This window comes from Mirounga angustirostris, unplaced genomic scaffold, assembly GCF_029215605.1.
Source record: "Mirounga angustirostris isolate CCGP_5_RB_7025 unplaced genomic scaffold, mMirAng1.0.hap1 SCAF_9, whole genome shotgun sequence".
In the NCBI taxonomy this organism is placed as follows: Eukaryota; Metazoa; Chordata; class Mammalia; order Carnivora; family Phocidae; genus Mirounga; species Mirounga angustirostris.
In genome coordinates this window covers 40,599,906-40,618,857 of record NW_026991717.1, presented here as the reverse complement: position 1 = coordinate 40,618,857, position 18,952 = coordinate 40,599,906, and the positions used below count along the sequence as shown (strand labels likewise).

The 18,952-nt window shown below is 49.0% G+C and overlaps 1 protein-coding gene across 10 annotated transcripts in view; it reads right to left on the bottom strand.

Annotated features, from left to right (window-relative positions):
* PARP16 (poly(ADP-ribose) polymerase family member 16) overlaps positions 1-18,952 on the bottom strand; it is a 39,763-nt gene that overhangs the window by 16,897 nt on the left and 3,914 nt on the right. For 4 of the 10 annotated variants that reach the window (XM_064570294.1, XM_064570297.1, XM_054513462.2 and 1 more), the window contains exons 2-5: positions 11,421-11,558; positions 8,978-9,184; positions 5,947-6,118; positions 4,403-4,544 (exon numbers count right to left, since the gene is read on the bottom strand). In XM_064570294.1, coding sequence (XP_064426364.1) covers positions 4,403-4,544; positions 5,947-6,118; positions 8,978-9,184; positions 11,421-11,558 — 659 coding nt within the window. Of the gene's footprint in view, positions 1-272; positions 1,707-4,402; positions 4,545-5,946; positions 6,119-8,977; positions 9,185-11,420; positions 11,559-18,952 lie in introns of those variants that run through there. The other 6 variants (XM_064570295.1, XM_064570296.1, XM_045899849.3 and 3 more) reach the window with 6 other exon arrangements.

Genomic DNA, 18,952 nt, shown 5'->3' with positions numbered 1-18,952 from the left:
CCATATCTGCACCTGGCCAGACCTCAGCTCCAGGAGGGCAGGGCATTTTGACCTTGATCCCGCTCCTATTTCTTATGCCTAGCACACAGTAGGTGCTCATATTTGTTCAATCAATGACTAGAAATCTAATACCTACTAGATACCCCGGTGATACATGCTGTCAGGAAACTGCTACCTTGAACAGGGAAGGGAAGAGAGGATAAGATTTTTAGCAACAAGGTCCACACGGCAGCCTCTCGCTGAGGCTGAAAGCAGTCACAAAGACAACTTGGTAATTAGGAAAATATCTTTATTATTTTTGAAATGTTGCCATTTTCAATGTAAAAACCATGATAGTGGCTTTTTCGCACCTTCACAGATTATAGAAAACTGACTTTCCACCTTCTTCACAGAAATCTACACCCCAAATCAGACAGGGCTCCATGATGGCTGAAACAGGGCAGGAAGGAAGGGCAGAGAATCAGCGAGGACAACTGCAGCTCCCCTGGGCAGCCAGAGGCCTTCTCTGCACTTTCAAAGCCCAACTTGAGTCCCAAAGACCTGTGACCCCTGCAAGGGAGGCTCAGTCCACGCACATTTGTGGCCCACAGAAGGCCTGCAGCGTGGCGCCTGTGGCTCGGAGGCCCCAGTCAAGGCAGCTTCGTGAGAACGAGAACGGGACGCAGGCCTGCGGCGCAAATCCTTTTCTCGAAGACATGGCCAGGAAAGAAACTACGGGCACTGGCCAAAGACTGCTCTAGGTTTAGAAATCTCCCCTTTTACTCAGCTCCCGGACATGAATTTGTCAAATAGCTATTAAAACAAAAACAAAAACAAAAAAACCCCAAAAAACCCAGAAAACAAACATGTGTTTCCATTTCAGCTGTAATCAGCAGTTGGTAATTTTTAGAAAAAGATAACATGAGTTGCTCATTGTCAAGTCTGTCTTTTTTATCAGGCCTCTGGCTCCTTCCTTTCTCATCCATGGTTGGGGCAGTGGGGCGACAGCTGTAGCAGAAGGCTGTTTGTGGATTTGGGAAAACTGTGAAAATGTTTTGCACTCACGTACAAAGGCTGATGGAATTCAGAAACGATCCCACCAATTTTTATGAGAAACAGGACTGTTCCTCTTGGGTGTCTCAAGTCAAAACAAGGCAACCGCCTAGTGATTTATAGTCCCCACTACACGTATTCCACCTTCCAGAAGGCATTAGAGAAAGGGCCAACGTCTGCCAGGAGCGATTGTAAACATACCACCGACGGCTTGGACACTTTGTTTTTAAATGCAGCAGGACTTTTTCCTTTGGCCCTGGCAGAAAAGCCAACTCCCTAGGATTGTTTAGGAAGCAGCAGACGGGAGGACTCCCCTGAAACCTCAGAGTGAGGGGACTCGTGGTCCCCACTGACCGGAGTGTGGCCGGGAGCATCATTAAAGGCAATCAGTATGTTTATGGCATATGAAAATTGTCCTGTGGTCCCCAGCTGGCCCCCAGACCCCACCCAGTTGGACGGGGGGCACGGGGGGTGCAGAACAGGTTGTATCGTAAGGCACGTGGTCGAGGAGGCCCCCACACCAGGCCCAGAGGGATTATCTCTTTGCACGATTCCAAACGTGTTGGAAAGCTGAGGAACTGATGGCACTCACAATAAGCAGCAACAGCAGATACAGGGATAGCACGACCGTAAACCAATGGCTGGAAAACCAGGACAGCTGGCTGGAAGGCCTGCTTAAGGGGGGGAGAGAAAGGGATGTTGGCAAGAAGAGAAAACCATTTTTTTTCTAAGTGTGTGCAACAACTTCTGGCTCAAAGAAGATGAAATGATGAATTTCATCCTCTGGGTGAGCCATGAAATGAAGCTTCGTGCGTGCTCCTTTGCTCAAAAAATCTGGGGCTATTTGCCTAGCACCAACACATCTTTCACCAGAAACATTTTCTAAAGGTACAAAGACAGCTATGCAATGAGCTCATCCTGATCTTCTCTCCTATGGCTCCTCTTGCACCTTTTACGACCTGTCTTTCCTCCCGCGGGACTTTGGTATCTAGAAGAATGACCTTGCTCGGGGTGTCTGCCCAGATGGCAGCAGGTGGCAGGTTATTTAGCACAAGTCTTTCACTGAGACATGTACAGATATCAGTCTGAGCTGGGATGTCCTCTTTGGCCCACTGGGTGATGATCTAAAGCGTCCAAGTGTGCACTCAAGAGACCCTCCAGGGGCGCCTGGGTGGCTCAGTCGGTTGGGCGGCTGCCTTCGGCTCAGGTCATGATCCTGGAGTCCCTGGATCGAGTCCCCGCATCGGGCTCCCTGCTCGGCAGGGAGTCTGCTTCTCCCTCTGACCCTCCCCCCTCTCATGTGCTCTCTCTTACTCTCTCTCAAATAAATAAATAAAATCTTAAAAAAAATAAAAAAAATAAATTAAAATAAAATAAAAATCAATGTTTAGGGCGCCTGGGTGGCTCAGTCGGTTGGGCGGCTGCCTTCGGCTCAGGTCATGATCCTGGAGTCCCTGGATCGAGTCCCCGCATCGGGCTCCCTGCTCGGCGGGGAGTCTGCTTCTCCCTCTGACCCTCCCCCCTCTCATGTGCTCTCTCTTACTCTCTCTCAAATAAATAAATAAAATCTTAAAAAAAATAAAAAAAATAAATTAAAATAAAATAAAAATCAATGTTTAGGGCGCCTGGGTGGCTCAGTCGGTTAAGCGACTGCCTTCGGCTCAGGTCATGATCCTGGAGTCCCGGGATCGAGTCCCGCATCGGGCTCCCTGCTCGGCGGGGAGTCTGCTTCTCCCTCTGACCCTCTTCCCTCTCATGTTCTCTCTTTCTCTCTCTCTCAAATAAATAAATAAAATCTTAAAAAAAAAAAAAAAAAAAAAGAATGTTATATAGGGGCGCCTGGGCGGCTCAGTTGGTTAAGCGGCTGCCTTCCGCTCAGGTCTTGATCCCAGGGTCCTGGGATCGAGCCCCGCATCGGGCTCCCTGCTCGGCGGGGGGTCTGCTTCTCCCTCTGCCCTCTTCCCTCTCGTGCTCTCTGTCTCTCATTCTCTCTCTCAAATAAATAAATAAAATCTTTAAAAAGATAAAAATAAATAAATAAATAAAAATAAAATAAAATAAAAATCAATGTTTAGGGCGCCTGGGTGGCTCAGTTGGTTAAGCGACTGCCTTCAGCTCAGGTCATGATCCTGGAGTCCCAGGATCGAGTCCCACATCAGGCTCCCTGCTCGGTGGGGAGTCTGCTTCTTCCTCTGCCCTTCCCCCCTCTCATGTTCTCTCTCTAATAAATAAATAAAATCTTTAAAACAAAAACAAAAAAAAACAAAAAACAAAGATAAAAAGAAAGAAAGTGCCATTAAAACAAAGAGTACTCGGGCGCCTGGGTGGCTCAGTCGGTTAAGCGTCTGCCTTCGGCTCAGGTCATGATCCCAGGGTCCTGGGATCGAGTCCCGCATCGGGCTCCCTGCTCAGCGGGGAGTCTGCTTCTCCCTCTGACCCTCCCCCCCTCATGCTCTCTATCTCATTCTCTCTCTCAAATAAATAAATAAAATCTTTAAAAAAAAAAAAAAAAAGAGTTTTACTTCAAGGCGCCTGGGTGGCTCAGTTGGTTAAGCAACTGCCTTCAGCTCAGGTCATGATCCTGGAGTCCCGGGATCGAGTCCCGCATCGGGCTCCCTGCTCAGCGGGGGGTCTGCTTCTCCCTCTGGCCCTCCCCCCTCTCATGCTCTCTGTCTCTCATTCTCTCTCTCTCAAATAAATAAATAAAATCTTTAAAAAAAAAAAAAAAAAAAAAAAGAGACACTCCAGGGAGAAGTGGGAAAGGAATGGAAACTGCAAGTAGAAAAAGCCAGACGGTTTCAAACCAAAGGATAATGTTCCTCAGACTCAGGAACCCTATACAAATTTCCCCACAGTTGGGCTGGGCGAGGGGAGGATTTTACCAGTGTATGAAATCTTGAAGCATGGAGACCACTGGAGTGGGGTGTATTAAAAGTGACCCCCTTTCCTATCTGACCTGCTCCTCTGCTGCTCGTCCCCATCAGAAGCTCTGCCACAGACCCAACCATGCGACAGGATCTCAAAGCAACCCTTGACCCTGGAGAGCCCCGCACATCCACCCGCTACCACACTGCGGAGCTGGGCTGAGGCATCGCCATGGCTCTGAGGCGCTGAACGGTCTCATCTGCTGCTGAGTTACAAGTCTCTATCTTCCTCGCTAGGAACATACAGTCCCTCTTAGGGCCAGGACCACATCCCCTCAGACCCTTCTTCCTCACCCCTCGCCATGTGTAGCGGAGTGTTTTATACACTTCACGCACAGCTCAAGTCTGAGGCTGGGGGCAAGGGAAGCCGATAACGGAGAACCCGATACTCGGAATGCAGCTTTGAGGTGCTGTCCTGGGCCTCTGGCGGGGTCCGCCCCCCTTACCTGCTGGGCTGCTTCTGCGAGTACACCAGCAGGTACTTCACGCGCAGGAGCTGGTTATTGGTGACCACAAAGTACTTCGGGGGGATGTCTCCCCCTTCACTGTGTTTGATTCTCGCTCTCCTGCGATCTATCTCCTTGGAATCTGAATAAGGAGAATTAAGTACAGCTTTACTGGGGGGACATTCAGTAATGAGAGGAGCAAATTATGAGTAGAAACAGGTCAAGCCTCCTGGTTGTGAGGGTGGAGAAGCCCCAGCAGGCTGAGGAATGGCCTGTGTGTACGAAGCAGTGCTAAAAAAGTAGGCGAATCTGACAAACCAGAGAGGGAAACAAAACAAAACAAAAACACAGGAAAATAATAGGGGATACAAGGGGGGAAAAACTGAGTTGGGAAAGCAGAGGGAAGAAGCAGATGGATGGCCGTAACAAAAAAAAAAAAAAAAAAGATCTGGGCTTAGGTAAAGGACTTGACCTAAAATGAGTCTCTTAACAGGCATTTTAAATTAACCACCCAGATTTTTGAGCTTCTTAGAACTCTTACGGTCCACCCTTTGTACCAAGACTTGTTTAAAAAACAAAACAAAAAACCCAAAACTTTTTTAAAAAACGTAATGAAGCTTTACAAAACCAAACAAACAAAGCTATGTGACAGCAGACACTGCAAGGTTTTGTTCTGATGTTTAAGGTCAGAGTTTGCAAACTTCTTAAGAATTATAAATGCAAATATTCACGCTGCCCAGTTTGGAAGGGTGGCGTCAGACCTGGGCCCGTTCCTCAGGATTCCAGTTGTTTTACATTAGAGGCCAGGAACAGACAGTTTTCTCAATTCTCCTTTTCTCAGTGGAAGCAACAAGTCAGTTCTGGAGACTAGAATAACAGTTCTGTGACTCTTCTGCTTCTGAGAGCAAAACAGCAGGGTGCACGAGGCAGAGACTCCAAGGAATGTATCAGAGTGGACTGAGGTGGCTAGCTAGTCATCTGCTCCTCGGAGAGCCCGGGATTTACTCCCCGTGGCTTCGGTTGTCTCCCTTGTCCTCTGGGCACCCACCCGGGCACACACCAGAGTAGCCTGGAGGGACAGGGTCTGGATCCACGTCTTTAGCTTCAGTTTAGCAAATACCTACGGAATGTCAAGCATGTTCCAGGCTCTCCGCAGATACCAGGTGCTCAAGGGTGACTGAAACCCAGTTTCTGCCTTCAAGGAGCCCAGATTCTGGCCTTACACGCTCACTTTTGTCTATTGAAGCTCACCTCCTCCCCAGAGCTTTCCCTGAGCGCTTGGACCTACTCTGATTGAATGCACCTTCCTCTTGGCTGCTCCTGTGGACCTCATCAGCCCCCTCCCCTGGCATTCTCTGTCCACCACCTCATAGTAAGTTTATCTTTTCCACCATGTGTCCCTAAGGACACTGCTCACTCCTTGAAGGCAAGCTCCTGTCTCAGGTTGCTTTGGACCCAGCCCATCCCTTGGCAGATGGGCCAACAGCAAGAGCCTGTACATTTAAGAGGCCTGCAGCCCGGGTCCAGGCCAAGTGCTTACTCACCCTTCTTCTTCGTTTGGCACTTGACATCTGGATGATCAATGACTTCACACACAGCCACGCAGCTGAGGATGGGGCCAAGGAGGCTGCGCTGCCATCCAAGGCCATGGGGGCTATAAATGAGGGCCAGGCTCAAGTCACTGGTGAGGTAGGTCCCTTCCCCAAACAAGGATGTCTGGAATGGCAGAGGTTAATAAAGAAACAGGGCTGAGTGAATGTAGTTGGCACAGCAAGAAGACGTAGGTCTTTCTTCAACAGAACTGTAAACACAAAAGTCTCAAGCCTCTTTTTCCCCCTGGAAAAGGCATATAATGTCAACTCCTTCTAAGACATCATCACAGAGTTATAATTATAAACACGTTCCTATCTGACGACAGTTTAACTGATTGTGGATGTGCCCGCCTAGCCTGGCAAGTTAGTGATCAAGGTTGAGTGAGAAATACGTAGGTGTAAGAGTCCCAACAGATCTGAGTTTTTTTGTTTTTTTTTTAAAGATTTTATTTATTTATTTGAGAGAGAATGAGATAGAGAGAGAGAGCATGAGAGGGGGGAGGGTCAGAGGGAGAAGCAGACTCCCTGCTGAGCAAGGAGCCCGATGCGGGACTTGATCCCGGGACTCCAGGATCATGACCTGAGCCGAAGGCAGTCACCTAACCACTGAGCCACCCAGGCGCCCCAAACAGATCTGAGTTTGAATCGGGACTGCACCTCCAACAAGCTGGCAAGTTATAGAAACTCTCTGGGTCTCAGTTTCTACATCTACAAAACAGTGATGAGAGTACCTCCTTCACAACATCATTGGTGAGGATTCAATGAGATAATGTACATAAAGCATTGAGCTGGACACCTGGCACAGGAGGAGTGGCAAGAATGTCAGAATATATTTGTAATTCCTGTTACACGAATGCATTTAGCATGGTTATACGGATGGCCCTGCAGAAGCAAAGTCATGCACTTTTGCACAGGGAGGGGGATCATACTTGAGGGTAGAAGGGACCTAAGTTGTCATGTAGAAAAGAAATGAATCTCAGACCAGAAGGTGTAACCAAATAAGGCAGGCCTGTATTAGGGGCAGGGTAAGTATTACGCTTTGTGTGGGTGTCAACCAAGAAAATGTCCAAAATCTAGGAGGCAGGTCCCTAGTGGTAGGGTCTAACTGATGTCCTCCATGAGGAAGCGTGTCAGGGGAGAGAGAATGAGCCCAGGTGATAGAACTGCAGGCACAGCAAACACATCTTCTGCCCATGGTAGACCATGGCAAAGGGCCAATAATCAACCATGATGGCCAACACAAAAATATCAATTGTGGCACTCAGTCAGACTGACTCAGAATCCTTCTCATTTCAGGTAGCGGCTACCAATGGATGGAATTTGAAATTCAAGTTGAAATTCAATTGCTATCTTTGGGGTTGCAGTATCTGTATCTGTTGAGTGAACTCAAACTACTCACTGAACACCCTAAGCTTGGGAACTGAGAGATGTACTATTCAGTGGCACCAGGCTTCCATAATTCTAAGCTGGTTCGGTGAAGCTTAGGGAGAATGAAACAAGCCTTTGCTTTACCTTTGGGAAGCCCCTTGCCAAGTTAGGCAGTGTCCCCATGTCTCAGAAGCTGACACAAACATTCTCCAAGGACACTGGATGTCATCTGATCTGACTCCACATCCATTCTAAACTCTGGCTGCCATATATACACAGACTAGACCCCCTCGACTCAAGAACCTCGAGCAAGACTGCTGTGAGCAGAGGCACGAGAGAGTGGGAAAGGTGGGGTATCTGTACTATGAAAATAATCTCAAATCTTCATCTGGCAAGTAAGCTCCCTTGAGCAAGCCCCTCACTGAAAACCCAGACAGAAGTGGTCAACAGAGCATCAGCTTTACGAAAGGACTCTGACAAGATGCCTCTAAGCAGCAACTCCCTGGACACTGACGTGAAGGTTTGCTGTACAAGCCTGTAATCTGCAGGTGGCTTCTCCAGGCAGGCTCTGCCATGAAGCAGAGGCCCCCTGGATTCCAGTAGCCTGGCCATAATAAGCTAAGAGCCAGTATAAACAAGCCTATCATCCTGTGCAAAACCCAACTGCACTAATCAGCTACAGCAGTGTTGGAAAAGTCTCTCCAGCCCCGGGGCTGCATCGGCCACAGCTGAGCCCATGGCTCACGGAACCAGCCCCTCCGACGAGACAGATGCTGGCATGACTGGGGGGAGGCCGCAGCCCTCTGACTACCCCAGAGTCCCTCTCCATCCGCCTATGAAAGCAGCCACTGCTTTCTTGGAGTCTAGTATGGGAAGAGCCCTTTGCATATATCAACTGTCTGAATCCTCTCAGCACACCAGAAGGTGGGTAATGACATCCTATTTTACAGATGGGGACACTGAGGCTCAGAGAGGTTAAGGAAATCTGCCCAGGACACAGAGCTGCTAAGGTGGTCTTTCCTGGCTCCTAGGAGGCTCTCCTCCCAGGCAAGTGCTTCTCAAACTTCAGCGTGCATACGAGTCACCTGGTGAGCCTGTTAACGTGACCCCTGATCAGGTGGTCTGGGTGTGCCTGAGATTCCACCTGCTGACAAGCTCTCAGGTGAGGTGGATGCTGCTGGGCCAGGGACCATGCTGAGTCACGAGGATTGGCTACACACTGGAATCACCTGGCTTTTAAAGCATACTGGTATCTGGGCCCCACACCCGAGATCCTGATTTAATTGGTTTGGGATGCAGCCAAGCATTGGGATTTTTAAAAGCTCCCCAAGTCATTCCAAATGGGCAGAGGCTGGGAACCATCTTTAAATCAATACTTCTCAAACTGTAATCAGTATAGGAATCACCCGGAGATCTTGTTAAAATGCAGGTTCTAATTCAGAAGGTCTAGGGTGGGCTCCAGATTCTGCATTTTCACAGGCTCCCAGGTGCTGGTGCTGCTACTGGTCTGCAGACCACACTCGGGAGTGGCAAGGCCTTAGTGAACCTCTCCCCCCAGCCCCCACCAGCAAATGCCCCAGGGTTCTGACCCCCTGTCAGCAGGCTTAGGCCCCACCTTGTTCAGGTGGCAATGAAGCCCATTGTGGATGATGGAATGGAAGTTCTCGAGGCGGCTCCCGTGGAAGGCGTAGATTAGGTCCCGTTCTCCTTTGGTCTCATAAAATTTGGCGTTCGCTGGGTTGGAGTATTCAATTTCAAACAGGAAGTCCGGCACGGGGACAGGCGTGTGAGGGGCACCAGTCAGCTTTTGGATCTTTTCGAACTTGAAAACACGTAGGAAGTCGCAGTTTTATTTGGGAAGCTCGTAAGATGTGCTGCCAAAATGGCCTCCTAAAGCTCTGGGCTTAGGGCTCCTACGGGCTCCGCTCATGAGAATAACTAGTTTCATGAGAATACAGACAACAATTTATAAATAAGCTCAGAGCTTACAGCTCAAGACTGCTTCCCTCTAATACTGTTTTTCCCTACACCAGGCTGCAAAGCATGAACTGCTCCTTCTAACTAAAGACTACCTCTAATTTTCATAACACCATCACATCCATTTCCTGCATTCCATCTTTACAATAATCTCAGGAGGTAGAAATGTGTGATCGAGTGCAAAATGGCCCAAAACTTTTGCTCCCATCCTTGTCCATTTGCCCCTCTGTAAATGATTCTGCAGGCAGAATTCCAGAACTCCATCAAGAGGTGGCATCTTCTTCTCTGCCCCTTGAATCTGGGCTTGGCCATGTGACTTGCTCTGACCCTATATATATAGCACGCAGAAACTTGAAAAGGGCCTCCTGCTGCGAACGCTTCACTACCATGGGAACAAGCCCTGCTAGCCTTCAGTAGGATGAGGGCCTCACAGCGGAGGCCCCCACCACAGCAGCCATCCCAGCTGAAGACCCAGACATGTGAGGTTACCGTAGATCATCCAGCCCCGTCCAGAACAACAACCCAACTAACCCACTGAATCATGAGAAACAATCAATGTTGTTTTAAGTCCTAGGTTTGGGGGATGGTTTGTTATGCAACAAAACCTAATTGATAGGGAAGAGTAAGCTCTTCCTGAAGGGCACTAATCCTTCTCAGGGCAGAGACCACATCATTTGGGTGATTTCTCAACAGTAAGTCAAAGACCAAAGCCAGTCTGTTTTCTCTGGGTTGTGACTAAATGAGAAAAATAAGGACAACATAACAGATATGTTTATACTGCTGTCAGGTTGCCATGATCCTTTCTTTGTCCTTTTTGGGGGGCCATCCTCCTTTTTTGTGGCCATCCTCTGTTTTCTGTATTAAAATATCCTTTTATAAAGTGATGATACATGGCAACCTAATGTCCTTACTTGGGCACAATAAAAAGCTGACAATCCTCACTCCATATGATGCCAACACTCCACATTTGAACGAAATTTAACTGACCCATAATAAAAGTCAAGGAGCCACTGCCTTATCTACTTTACCTACAGTACCCAACATCTAGTAGATGCTTGATACCCATATGAGGAACGAATAAATCTCAATTTAGCAGATGACAGAAGTGAAACCCAGAGATCATCTGAGTTAGCAACCCAGCCTGGACGTGAATATGGATCTCCTGACTCCCACTCCAGGGCTCTCTGTGTTACTGACCCTTTACCAACACAGGTGGACGCCCCTGGACACCAGAATCCGAAACACCCAGTTCTATGCCACTTGAGGAGGACTTTTGTCTTTAGCAGGAGCTTGTAAGATTAAATGCTCTTAAATTGAAATTGATGAAGTAAAGAACAACACCTATAAACCCCTGCTGCTTCTCCGAGGAAGGAGCACCAGATCAGGGATCTGCCATCCCTGGGGGAGCTCCGAGGGAGATCCCGGCCAGGCAAGGGAAACCAGATTACGGAATGTCTGGTCTGTGCCAGAAACTATACTGGGGGTGCCATACATTCTACCATAGCTCCCCTCTGAGGTAACTTAATATTCTCAGTGTACAAATGGGGAAAAGGAGACTCAATATTGGATGGAAGTGGGATTTGACCCCAGAGCCTGAAGTGTTCCATTAACCAGGTTCTACCACTCTGTTTCCTGACAACTGGATGAGGCCAGTGTTTCTTAAGGTGTGGTCAAGGGCCCATCCTTGTTGGATTGACCTGGGGTGCTTGTGATACCGAACATTTCCTGAGCCCTTAGCATGTACCCTAAGGCATTCTTCTAGCTGGGAAGATTCATTCCGTTCTCACAGCCAGTTCCCTGATGGAAGTATACCATTGCTATCCCCATTTTATAGATGAGGAGACTGAGATACTGAGATGCACCCGGTGGCCTGCTTCAGGTTCACCCTAACGGGGAAAACACAGCTTTGCACTGCCGGCATGCAAGTTCCTGAGCCCACTCCTGACACAGAATCGGCATCTCTCAGGACAAGGTCCAGGAATCTGCATTTTCAGCAAGCTTCCCAGGCCATTCTGGTGCACAAAGAGGTCCCAGAGCCCTTCAGCCTTAGGGATCTGCTGTCCTATAGACCAAAGTCTCACCTCTGACTTCCCTGCACTGTGGATTGTCAGGACCTTTGAGGATAAAATCCAGCTCACCAGGTCCCTGGTCCGTATGTCTTTGTCTCCAGAGGACTGGAGAAGGTCTTTCAGGTTGGGTAACTTGCTGGCATCTGCAAGCTGAAGTGAGGAAAAACCTCCATTAGCAAGGATCCTGAACAGAATGATAACCTGGGGCCCTCTGGTGGTGAAACAGGCAAATTGCATGTCTTTCGTGTTTCAAGGAATTTCTTAAGAAGGAAAGAAAGGTACACCTCTGGGATCTCCCTTCCAAATACCAAACTCCAAAAGCTCTGAATCCTGAAACGTTGTTGCATAACCCATTTGGTACAAAACCTGACCTGAGCTGCTGTGAGGTTAGTTTAATCTTCACCTATCCCACTTCCTGTTACTGTTGATGTGATACATTTTGCAGCTGGAATATTAATGTCTGATTATGGGATACTGCCGCCTCGCTGGAGATGTTACCAAATACATGGCATATCCAAGTGCGGGTAAAGGGTGAACAAAGCCTTTTCCCTGCAGCATGAGCTAACCCCCTGCCAACCTGTCTCCTGGAGACCAGATGAAAGGGGTGTGGTAACTATATACGTAAGCAGGCAACACTGCTTATGGTAAAAATGACCCAGAATGGTAAACTATACCTGGACTGGAAGAAACTATGAGTGGGGAATCCATGGCTTTGGGCTTCCCTGAGTGTGAGTGTGGTGACTTCTTGTGAGGACCCCAGCAGCTACGTCTGTGGTGTTACAAGGGAGCCCAGCCTCTGGGGCACGTGTGGCTTCACTGAGGCCAGGGCAGTTCCGGCACCTGCCCAATCATCTCCTCACTCCTTAGCCGCCACTCTCGGGGGGCAAAGACGAGCTCCTGGACCTCTGGAGCGGCCTTGTTGCGAGCTGGGATGTACCTCGAGCCTTCCGGTGTAGGCTGGTGCCTCGGGTGAACCAAGTCAGACAGTTCGGTTGTGTGGGGGTAGCACATGATTACCTTTGTAAAATCAGGCAGCATCTGAATTTCAAAACACATTTGGTGCCAGGATTTCTGATAAGGGACAAAGGACCCCGATTTACGGATAGGTACAAGGTATCTATAGCTTTTGCTCAGAAATTACAACTCACTAGAAGGCAAGTCTCTCGGGCATGGCATTTAAAACATTGCAGCCGGGTGCTGTGTGAACACAGCCTGGGTTGGACCACCTCCAAGCCTTGCTCATTCAGTCCCTTGGGATGCCCCTTCCCCCACCTCTACTAACCCAGGCACCCCTCTCTCCTCTAAACCCCTAAAGTTCTCAGTCCCAACACTCCGTCCCAGTAGAGCCACGACTCCCGGAGGCCAAGGACTATCTTGGGTTTTTCTAACTCTCTTTCCTGGATGTAGAGGAAAGAGCAGACAGATGTGGGTTTGAATCCCTGCTCCTTAGCAAAGCGCTGGGCCTGGCTGCACCTCAGTCTGCTTTGACACAGAATCCCCACCGCGTCCATGTCTGGTCGCCGAGAAGATGAAAGACAGTCACAGATCTATCCATGCAAATTTCTTTTCTTTTCCATTTCTCTAGAAAGTTGGCTGTTGCTGACTTTGGGGGTTTTATTTCCTAATTTGGTAGCTGAAAATCAGAAACATTTCGGGACTACTTTATTCCTATCTCTGTTTCTAAAGATTTGATCACTTGCCTTGGACTTCTTTTTTTTTTAAGATTTTATTTATTTATTTGACAGAGAGATAGAGAGAGCACAAGTAGGCAGAGCGGCAGGCAGAGGGAGAGGGAGAAGCAGGCTGCCCGCTGAGCGGGGAGCCCGACACAGGACTGGATCCCAGGACCCTGGGATCACGACTCCAGCTGAAGGCAGACGCTTAACTGACTGAGCCACCCAGGCATCCACTAGTCTTGGACTTCTAACAGAACTCTCTCTACCTGCCTTGTGGAGCATCAGTGAGGGTCCAGTTAAAAACCATGGATGGGGCGCCTGGGTGGATCAGTTGGTTCAGCGTCCAACTCTTGATTTCGGCTCAGGTCGTGATCTCAGGGTCCTAGGATCCAGCTCCACGTTCAGTGGGGAGTCTGCTTGGGGATTCTCTCCCTCTCCCTCTCCCCACACTCACGCACTCTCTAAAATAAACCTTTAAAAATACACACATACATACATAACATGGATGTGTAGATGTGTAAATGCTCGAGTGCTATTGCAACATGGTGGGGGAGGCAGCAAGGTAAAGAATGATGACTGAAGCCTAGTCGTCATCATAACAGAGAGGGATACTAACTACGGAGGGGACCAGGCGGGACTTCTGCTGGATAGGGGCTGGGGGAATAGAGGTCGGCAGGAGAGCCTCACAGAGGAGGTGACCTGGGCTTGCTATATAAAGGTGCAGAAGCCGGAAGGTGCAGCGTGTAGTCAGGGAAGTGGACGGCAATGTGGTGAAGTGTGCAGGCTCTTTTCCTAGGCAGCCTGGGTATAAACCTGGGCTCTTAAGTCCCTACTAGCTGTGGGACTTGGGTGAGTTGTTTGACCTCTCCTGGGAGTTGTGTGACCTTGAATCCTGTGTCTCAGTTTCCTCAAATACATAATTTGGATAATATTAGTAGCCACTTCATGACATCCCTGAGGAGGTTAATCAGGTTAAACAAACGCGGTGCTTAGAGCAATAGGAGGATATTAAGTACTCTAGTGTTAGTGGGACTGCCAGGATGGTTGTCATCATTAACTGCAGGAGGGTCCATGTGGCTGGAGTGTGGGGGAGGGGTCGCCAGGAGGAAGAGGACTGAGAAGGTAACATCAGTCTGTGAACGGCCTTGACCCACCTTGGGGACTCTTGGCTCTGTTCTGTAGACTCTAGAGAGCCACTGAGGGCACCCTCTGGTGGCCATCCCCAGTGCCCGCTGCCCTCACAGTCCAGAGAACACCCCCCAGCAGCCTGTGGCCTCTGTCCTTTTCTACTCCTGGTCCACGCTTGTTATCCCAGAGCCAGAGCTGAGTCTTCTCTCCCACGATGACTGTCCCCATCACTCCTATTCTCCAATCCCAACTGTGAGCCACAGCCCTTGCCAATTATTCAGACCTGGGCACAGGGGGCCCGCAAAAGGCCAGTCAGCTAAGCCAGGCCCCTCTTAGGGGTTCAGTCTGGGAAAGCGGGAGAGATCCCTCCTGGCTCCGGGCTGGACTAGGCCCCTTTGAGCCCCCACTGGAGCCAGCCCTCTTCCAGAGCTCAGGGCCTCCCACTGCTGCCGGCCCAGACAGGGCCCCTGTGTGTCCTGTCAGGCTGCCCGCTCTGTCCCCACTCTTTAACCCCTCAACTGACCTCCCTTATCTCTCATTTCACTTTTTTTTTTTTTAAGATTTTATTAATTTATTTGAGAGAGAGCACATGCATGAGCAGTGGGGAGGGGCAGAGGCAGAGGGAGAGGGAGAAGCAGACTCCCTGCCGAGCAGGGAGCCCTACGCAGGGCTCGATCCCAGGACTCTGGGATCATGACCTGAGCCAAAGGCAGATGCTTAACTAACTGAGCCACCCAGGCGCCCTCATTTCACTTTCAAGCTACTCTGAAAAATAAATCTGCTCCAACAAGTTAACAGGATTCTTCCTCTTGAGTAAAACCTGGCTGCATTTGAGCAGGGCCTTTTGGGAACCAGGCATACGGGCAGGGCTGCCAGATAAACAACAGTCTGCCCAGTTAAATTTGAATTTCAAATAAACAACAAAATCCATTTTTTTTAGTATAACCCATACAATATTTGGGGCATACTTGCACTTTCAAAATTATCTGTTGCTTATCTGAAATTCATATTTAACTAGGTGGCTTATACTTAGTTTGCTAAAGCTAACAACGCTTCCTTTAACAAGGCCCTGGGACATGTGGTGTGGCCCGGCCTCTCTGCCTAACAGCCCCTCTTATCACAAACTCCCCACCTGCGGCCCCCATGCTATTCCTCAACTGCCCTGTGTCTTTCCTTTATGCTTCTGCAGCTGCCCAGCGTGACATTTCACGGGATCTTCAAGGCCAGCCTAAGGTCACAGGCCCTGTCCCTGACCACCCATGATCTCTGTGCTCCCCCAGCTCTGTGCAGAACCCCATGTTGGTACTTGGCTCTCTGGGGCCACCTCAAATCTGGTTGGGACAAGCACTACCTGAGGGCCAACCACATCTCATGTATCCTGGAGACCCAGCAACTGGCCTAGAACCTGACACGAGGTTGAGAACGGAACAGTAACAGCTACTATTTATTGAGGCCTTATCATATACCAGGTGCTGGGCCAAATGCTGTGCATGCGTCATCTCATTTTATCCTCCACACAGCCTGTGTGAAAGGGGGAGGGACCAGGTCTGCAGAAGTACAGCACCTGGCCCAGGGTTGCACTGCTATTCAGTGGCAAGGCAGAGACGTGAAGCCAGGCGGCCTGACTCCAGAGTCTGTACTCTACGATCCTCTCCTACCAAATCAATGGAGAAATGTATTTGTTTATTTTATTTTTTTAAAGATTTTATTTATTTATTTGACAGAGAGAGAGACAGCTAGAGAGGGAACACCAAGCGGGGGAGCGGGAGAGGGAGAAGCAGGCCCTGCACAGAGCAGGGAGCCCGATGCGGGGCTCGATCCCAGGACCCTGGGATCATGACCTGAGCCGAAGGCAGATGCTTAACGACTGAGCCACCCAGGCGCCCCTATTTGTTTATTTTAAAGGTTTTAAGTAATCTCTACACCCAATGTGGGGCTCGAACCCACAACCCCAAGATTAAGAGTTGCATGCTCCACGGACTGTGCCCTTCAATGGAGAAATTTATAATGGACTAAACATTTTAGCCCAAAGGAGCGATTCTGACAGAACTTTAAGAGGCTGCTTGGGAAACTTACCAGGTATGTTTCTGGAGATTCCCCTCCTTCTCCCTGACAAATAATACAACTAAGACAATTACTGGCTGAGCCTAAGCCCTGTCAAAGGTCCAGAGAAAGACGTATGTCACTTGTAGTACGGAGCGGGGTCAGGAGGCAGAAAACTCGCCATGCAGACAAGAGTTAGAAAACCGCAGCTCAAGAAAGTGGAAGGCATTTACCAAAAACTTGACTGAGGAGAACAAAAGTTCAGGAGGAGGGAAGGCATTTCTGGGGGTTTGGGGAGAAGGTGGAGGGAAGGGTTTATGGAGTGGGTAGGACGGCAGTGGTGGGGAGGATTCTGAGAGGCAGAGAAGACGGCACTCCCAGTGGGACAGGCAAAAGGTGGTCCCAAGCTCAAATGCCCTCAGAGCCAGAGAGTCATGAAAATGAGGGTGGGAGGCATCTAGGAGAGAGTGGTGAGGACTGCATTGAACTAGACATCCCTGGCCCAACATAAGGGCCCAGCCACCAATCCCCGGCTCCAGCTGGTTTCTGCCCAAGGGTGCCAGGTTCTAGCCAGGCTATGGAGACTCAGATGTTTTTCTTTTCAAAAGAAATCAGCAAGCTGCTACCCCCCCTTTTTTTTTTAATTTCCCAGTTTCTAGAAGGCAAGGGGGCACAAATAAAGCCCATCATCCCACAGACCCCACTTCCACAGCCTCTGCTCTGAGAAATAAAGAAGTATTCAGTTGGAGAAGGGGTCAGGGAGCCTAGGCAGGGCATGAGCATGACCAAGGGGCAGGGCTGGTCTCTCAGGAAAGAGGTAATTTGGGTGACTGAGAGGACAAGGGTAAGGAACCAGGAGGGGATGAACAGAGGAAAGAGAGGGCCAATGACCGAGCAACTCATGTCCTTGCTTTGAGGCAGGAAATGACAGGACAGCCCAGTGGACGCTCTGCAAACACCCAGATCACAATCTCCTGATGAGGAGGCCCAGGAATCTGTGTTTACAGACATTCCCACAGGTGATTCTTATCACCAGGAAAAGGTGGGGAGACTCAGGTTTAGATATTAATTAATGTTATTCTAAAAGGGCAGGCTGATAGGGCGCCTGGGTGGCTCAGCTGTTGAGCGTCTGCCTTCAGCTCAGGTTATGATCCCAGGGTCCTGGGATCGAGCCCCGCATCGGGCTCCCTGCTCCACGGGAAGCCTGCTTCTCCCTCTCCCTCTGCCCCTGCTTGTGTTCCCTCTCTCGCTGTGACTCTCTGTCAAATAAATAAATAAAATCTTAAAAAATAAAATAAAAGGGCAGGCCGCAGGAAAGAAAGAACACCTGGAAAAAAAAAAAAAATCCTTGCCTAGGAAGATGCCAGAGGTCGTAATTATTAGTTGTGGAGGGAGGTGCTAGAAGGGAATGAACCAAGGTCAGGGACCAGCCTCAGGGACCAAACCGATAAAGTGACACCTGGAACAGCGGAGTGCGTGTGGGATTGGGGGCAGATATACCTTGCTTTGTACAAACCTAAGGTCTGAACATCCAGATTCATTAAAACAGACTGGGGGTCAGAGTCTATAAGAGAACTCTTCACAAAAGCAGTCACTGTGGGGTCCCTTTAAAGGAATGGTTCTCTGGCTACATGCCACCATTATCTGGGAGCTGGAGGGTGGTCTAACGCCAGCACATAGACTGACTAGCTGATGGCGACAGAGATGCTAAGAGAACCCATAACACGGAGTTGTTAAGAAGATTAAATGAGTTCCATGTAGAAACAGTTCAGAAGAGTGCCAGGCAGGTAGTAAGTGCTGTTAGTATTATATAAGCATTAGGTACTGTATTATTATTAATCAAACACCACCTCTCTCCTGCTCACCAATTCAATAAGGAAAAGCCTACATTTCTGGGATGGCTGGGAAGGAAGGAGGCAGTCTGTATTGGAAGGATGATCCCACCCCTGGGTTCTCCATATCATCATCCTACAGGCTGAGACATCTTTCTAGCCACATACCCACCAACAGTCACGCCACATACCTACGTCTGATCCAAATCTTTTTATATCTGTATAAGCCTTGCTTAGAAAGGTTGCTTACCCTTTGAGCCAGCAATTTCACCCTTTGGAATTTATCTCAAGAAAATAACTAGAGATATAAATAATGATTACTGTACAAGGTAGTTTATCATAGCAGTATTTGTAAGAGTAAAATTTTTTAAACTGTAAAGGATCCCAGAAGAAGGACTCCTAACTGCTGGGGGTAGAGACAGAGAATAAGGTGGTAAGATGAGGTTCTAGTTATGTCCTAAAGGATTAAGGAGAGTTTGTCTGGACAAAGAGGGGGATGGCATGGAGAGGACAGGCATTCCCTGGGGTCAGGACAGAGAGAAGCTTATTTATGTTTTAACCCAGACACTGGGGAGTCAGCTTGGTTAGAGAGCACAAGCCACAGACCAGAACCAGAAGAGTCGATTAGTACAGCTCAGCCCCCCAAATAGTAGATGGGAATGGGGTAGGCTAGATACAGTGCTTCTCAGACTTTACAGTGCACACATATGCCCAAGAATATTATTAAAATGCAGGTATTGATTGGGTAGGTCTGGGGTGGGGCCCAACATTCTGCATTTCTAACTAGCTCCCAAGTGATGCTGATGCTGCTGGTCTTCAACCACACTTTGGGTGGCAAGGGGCTGGAATTAATACAAAGGAGCCA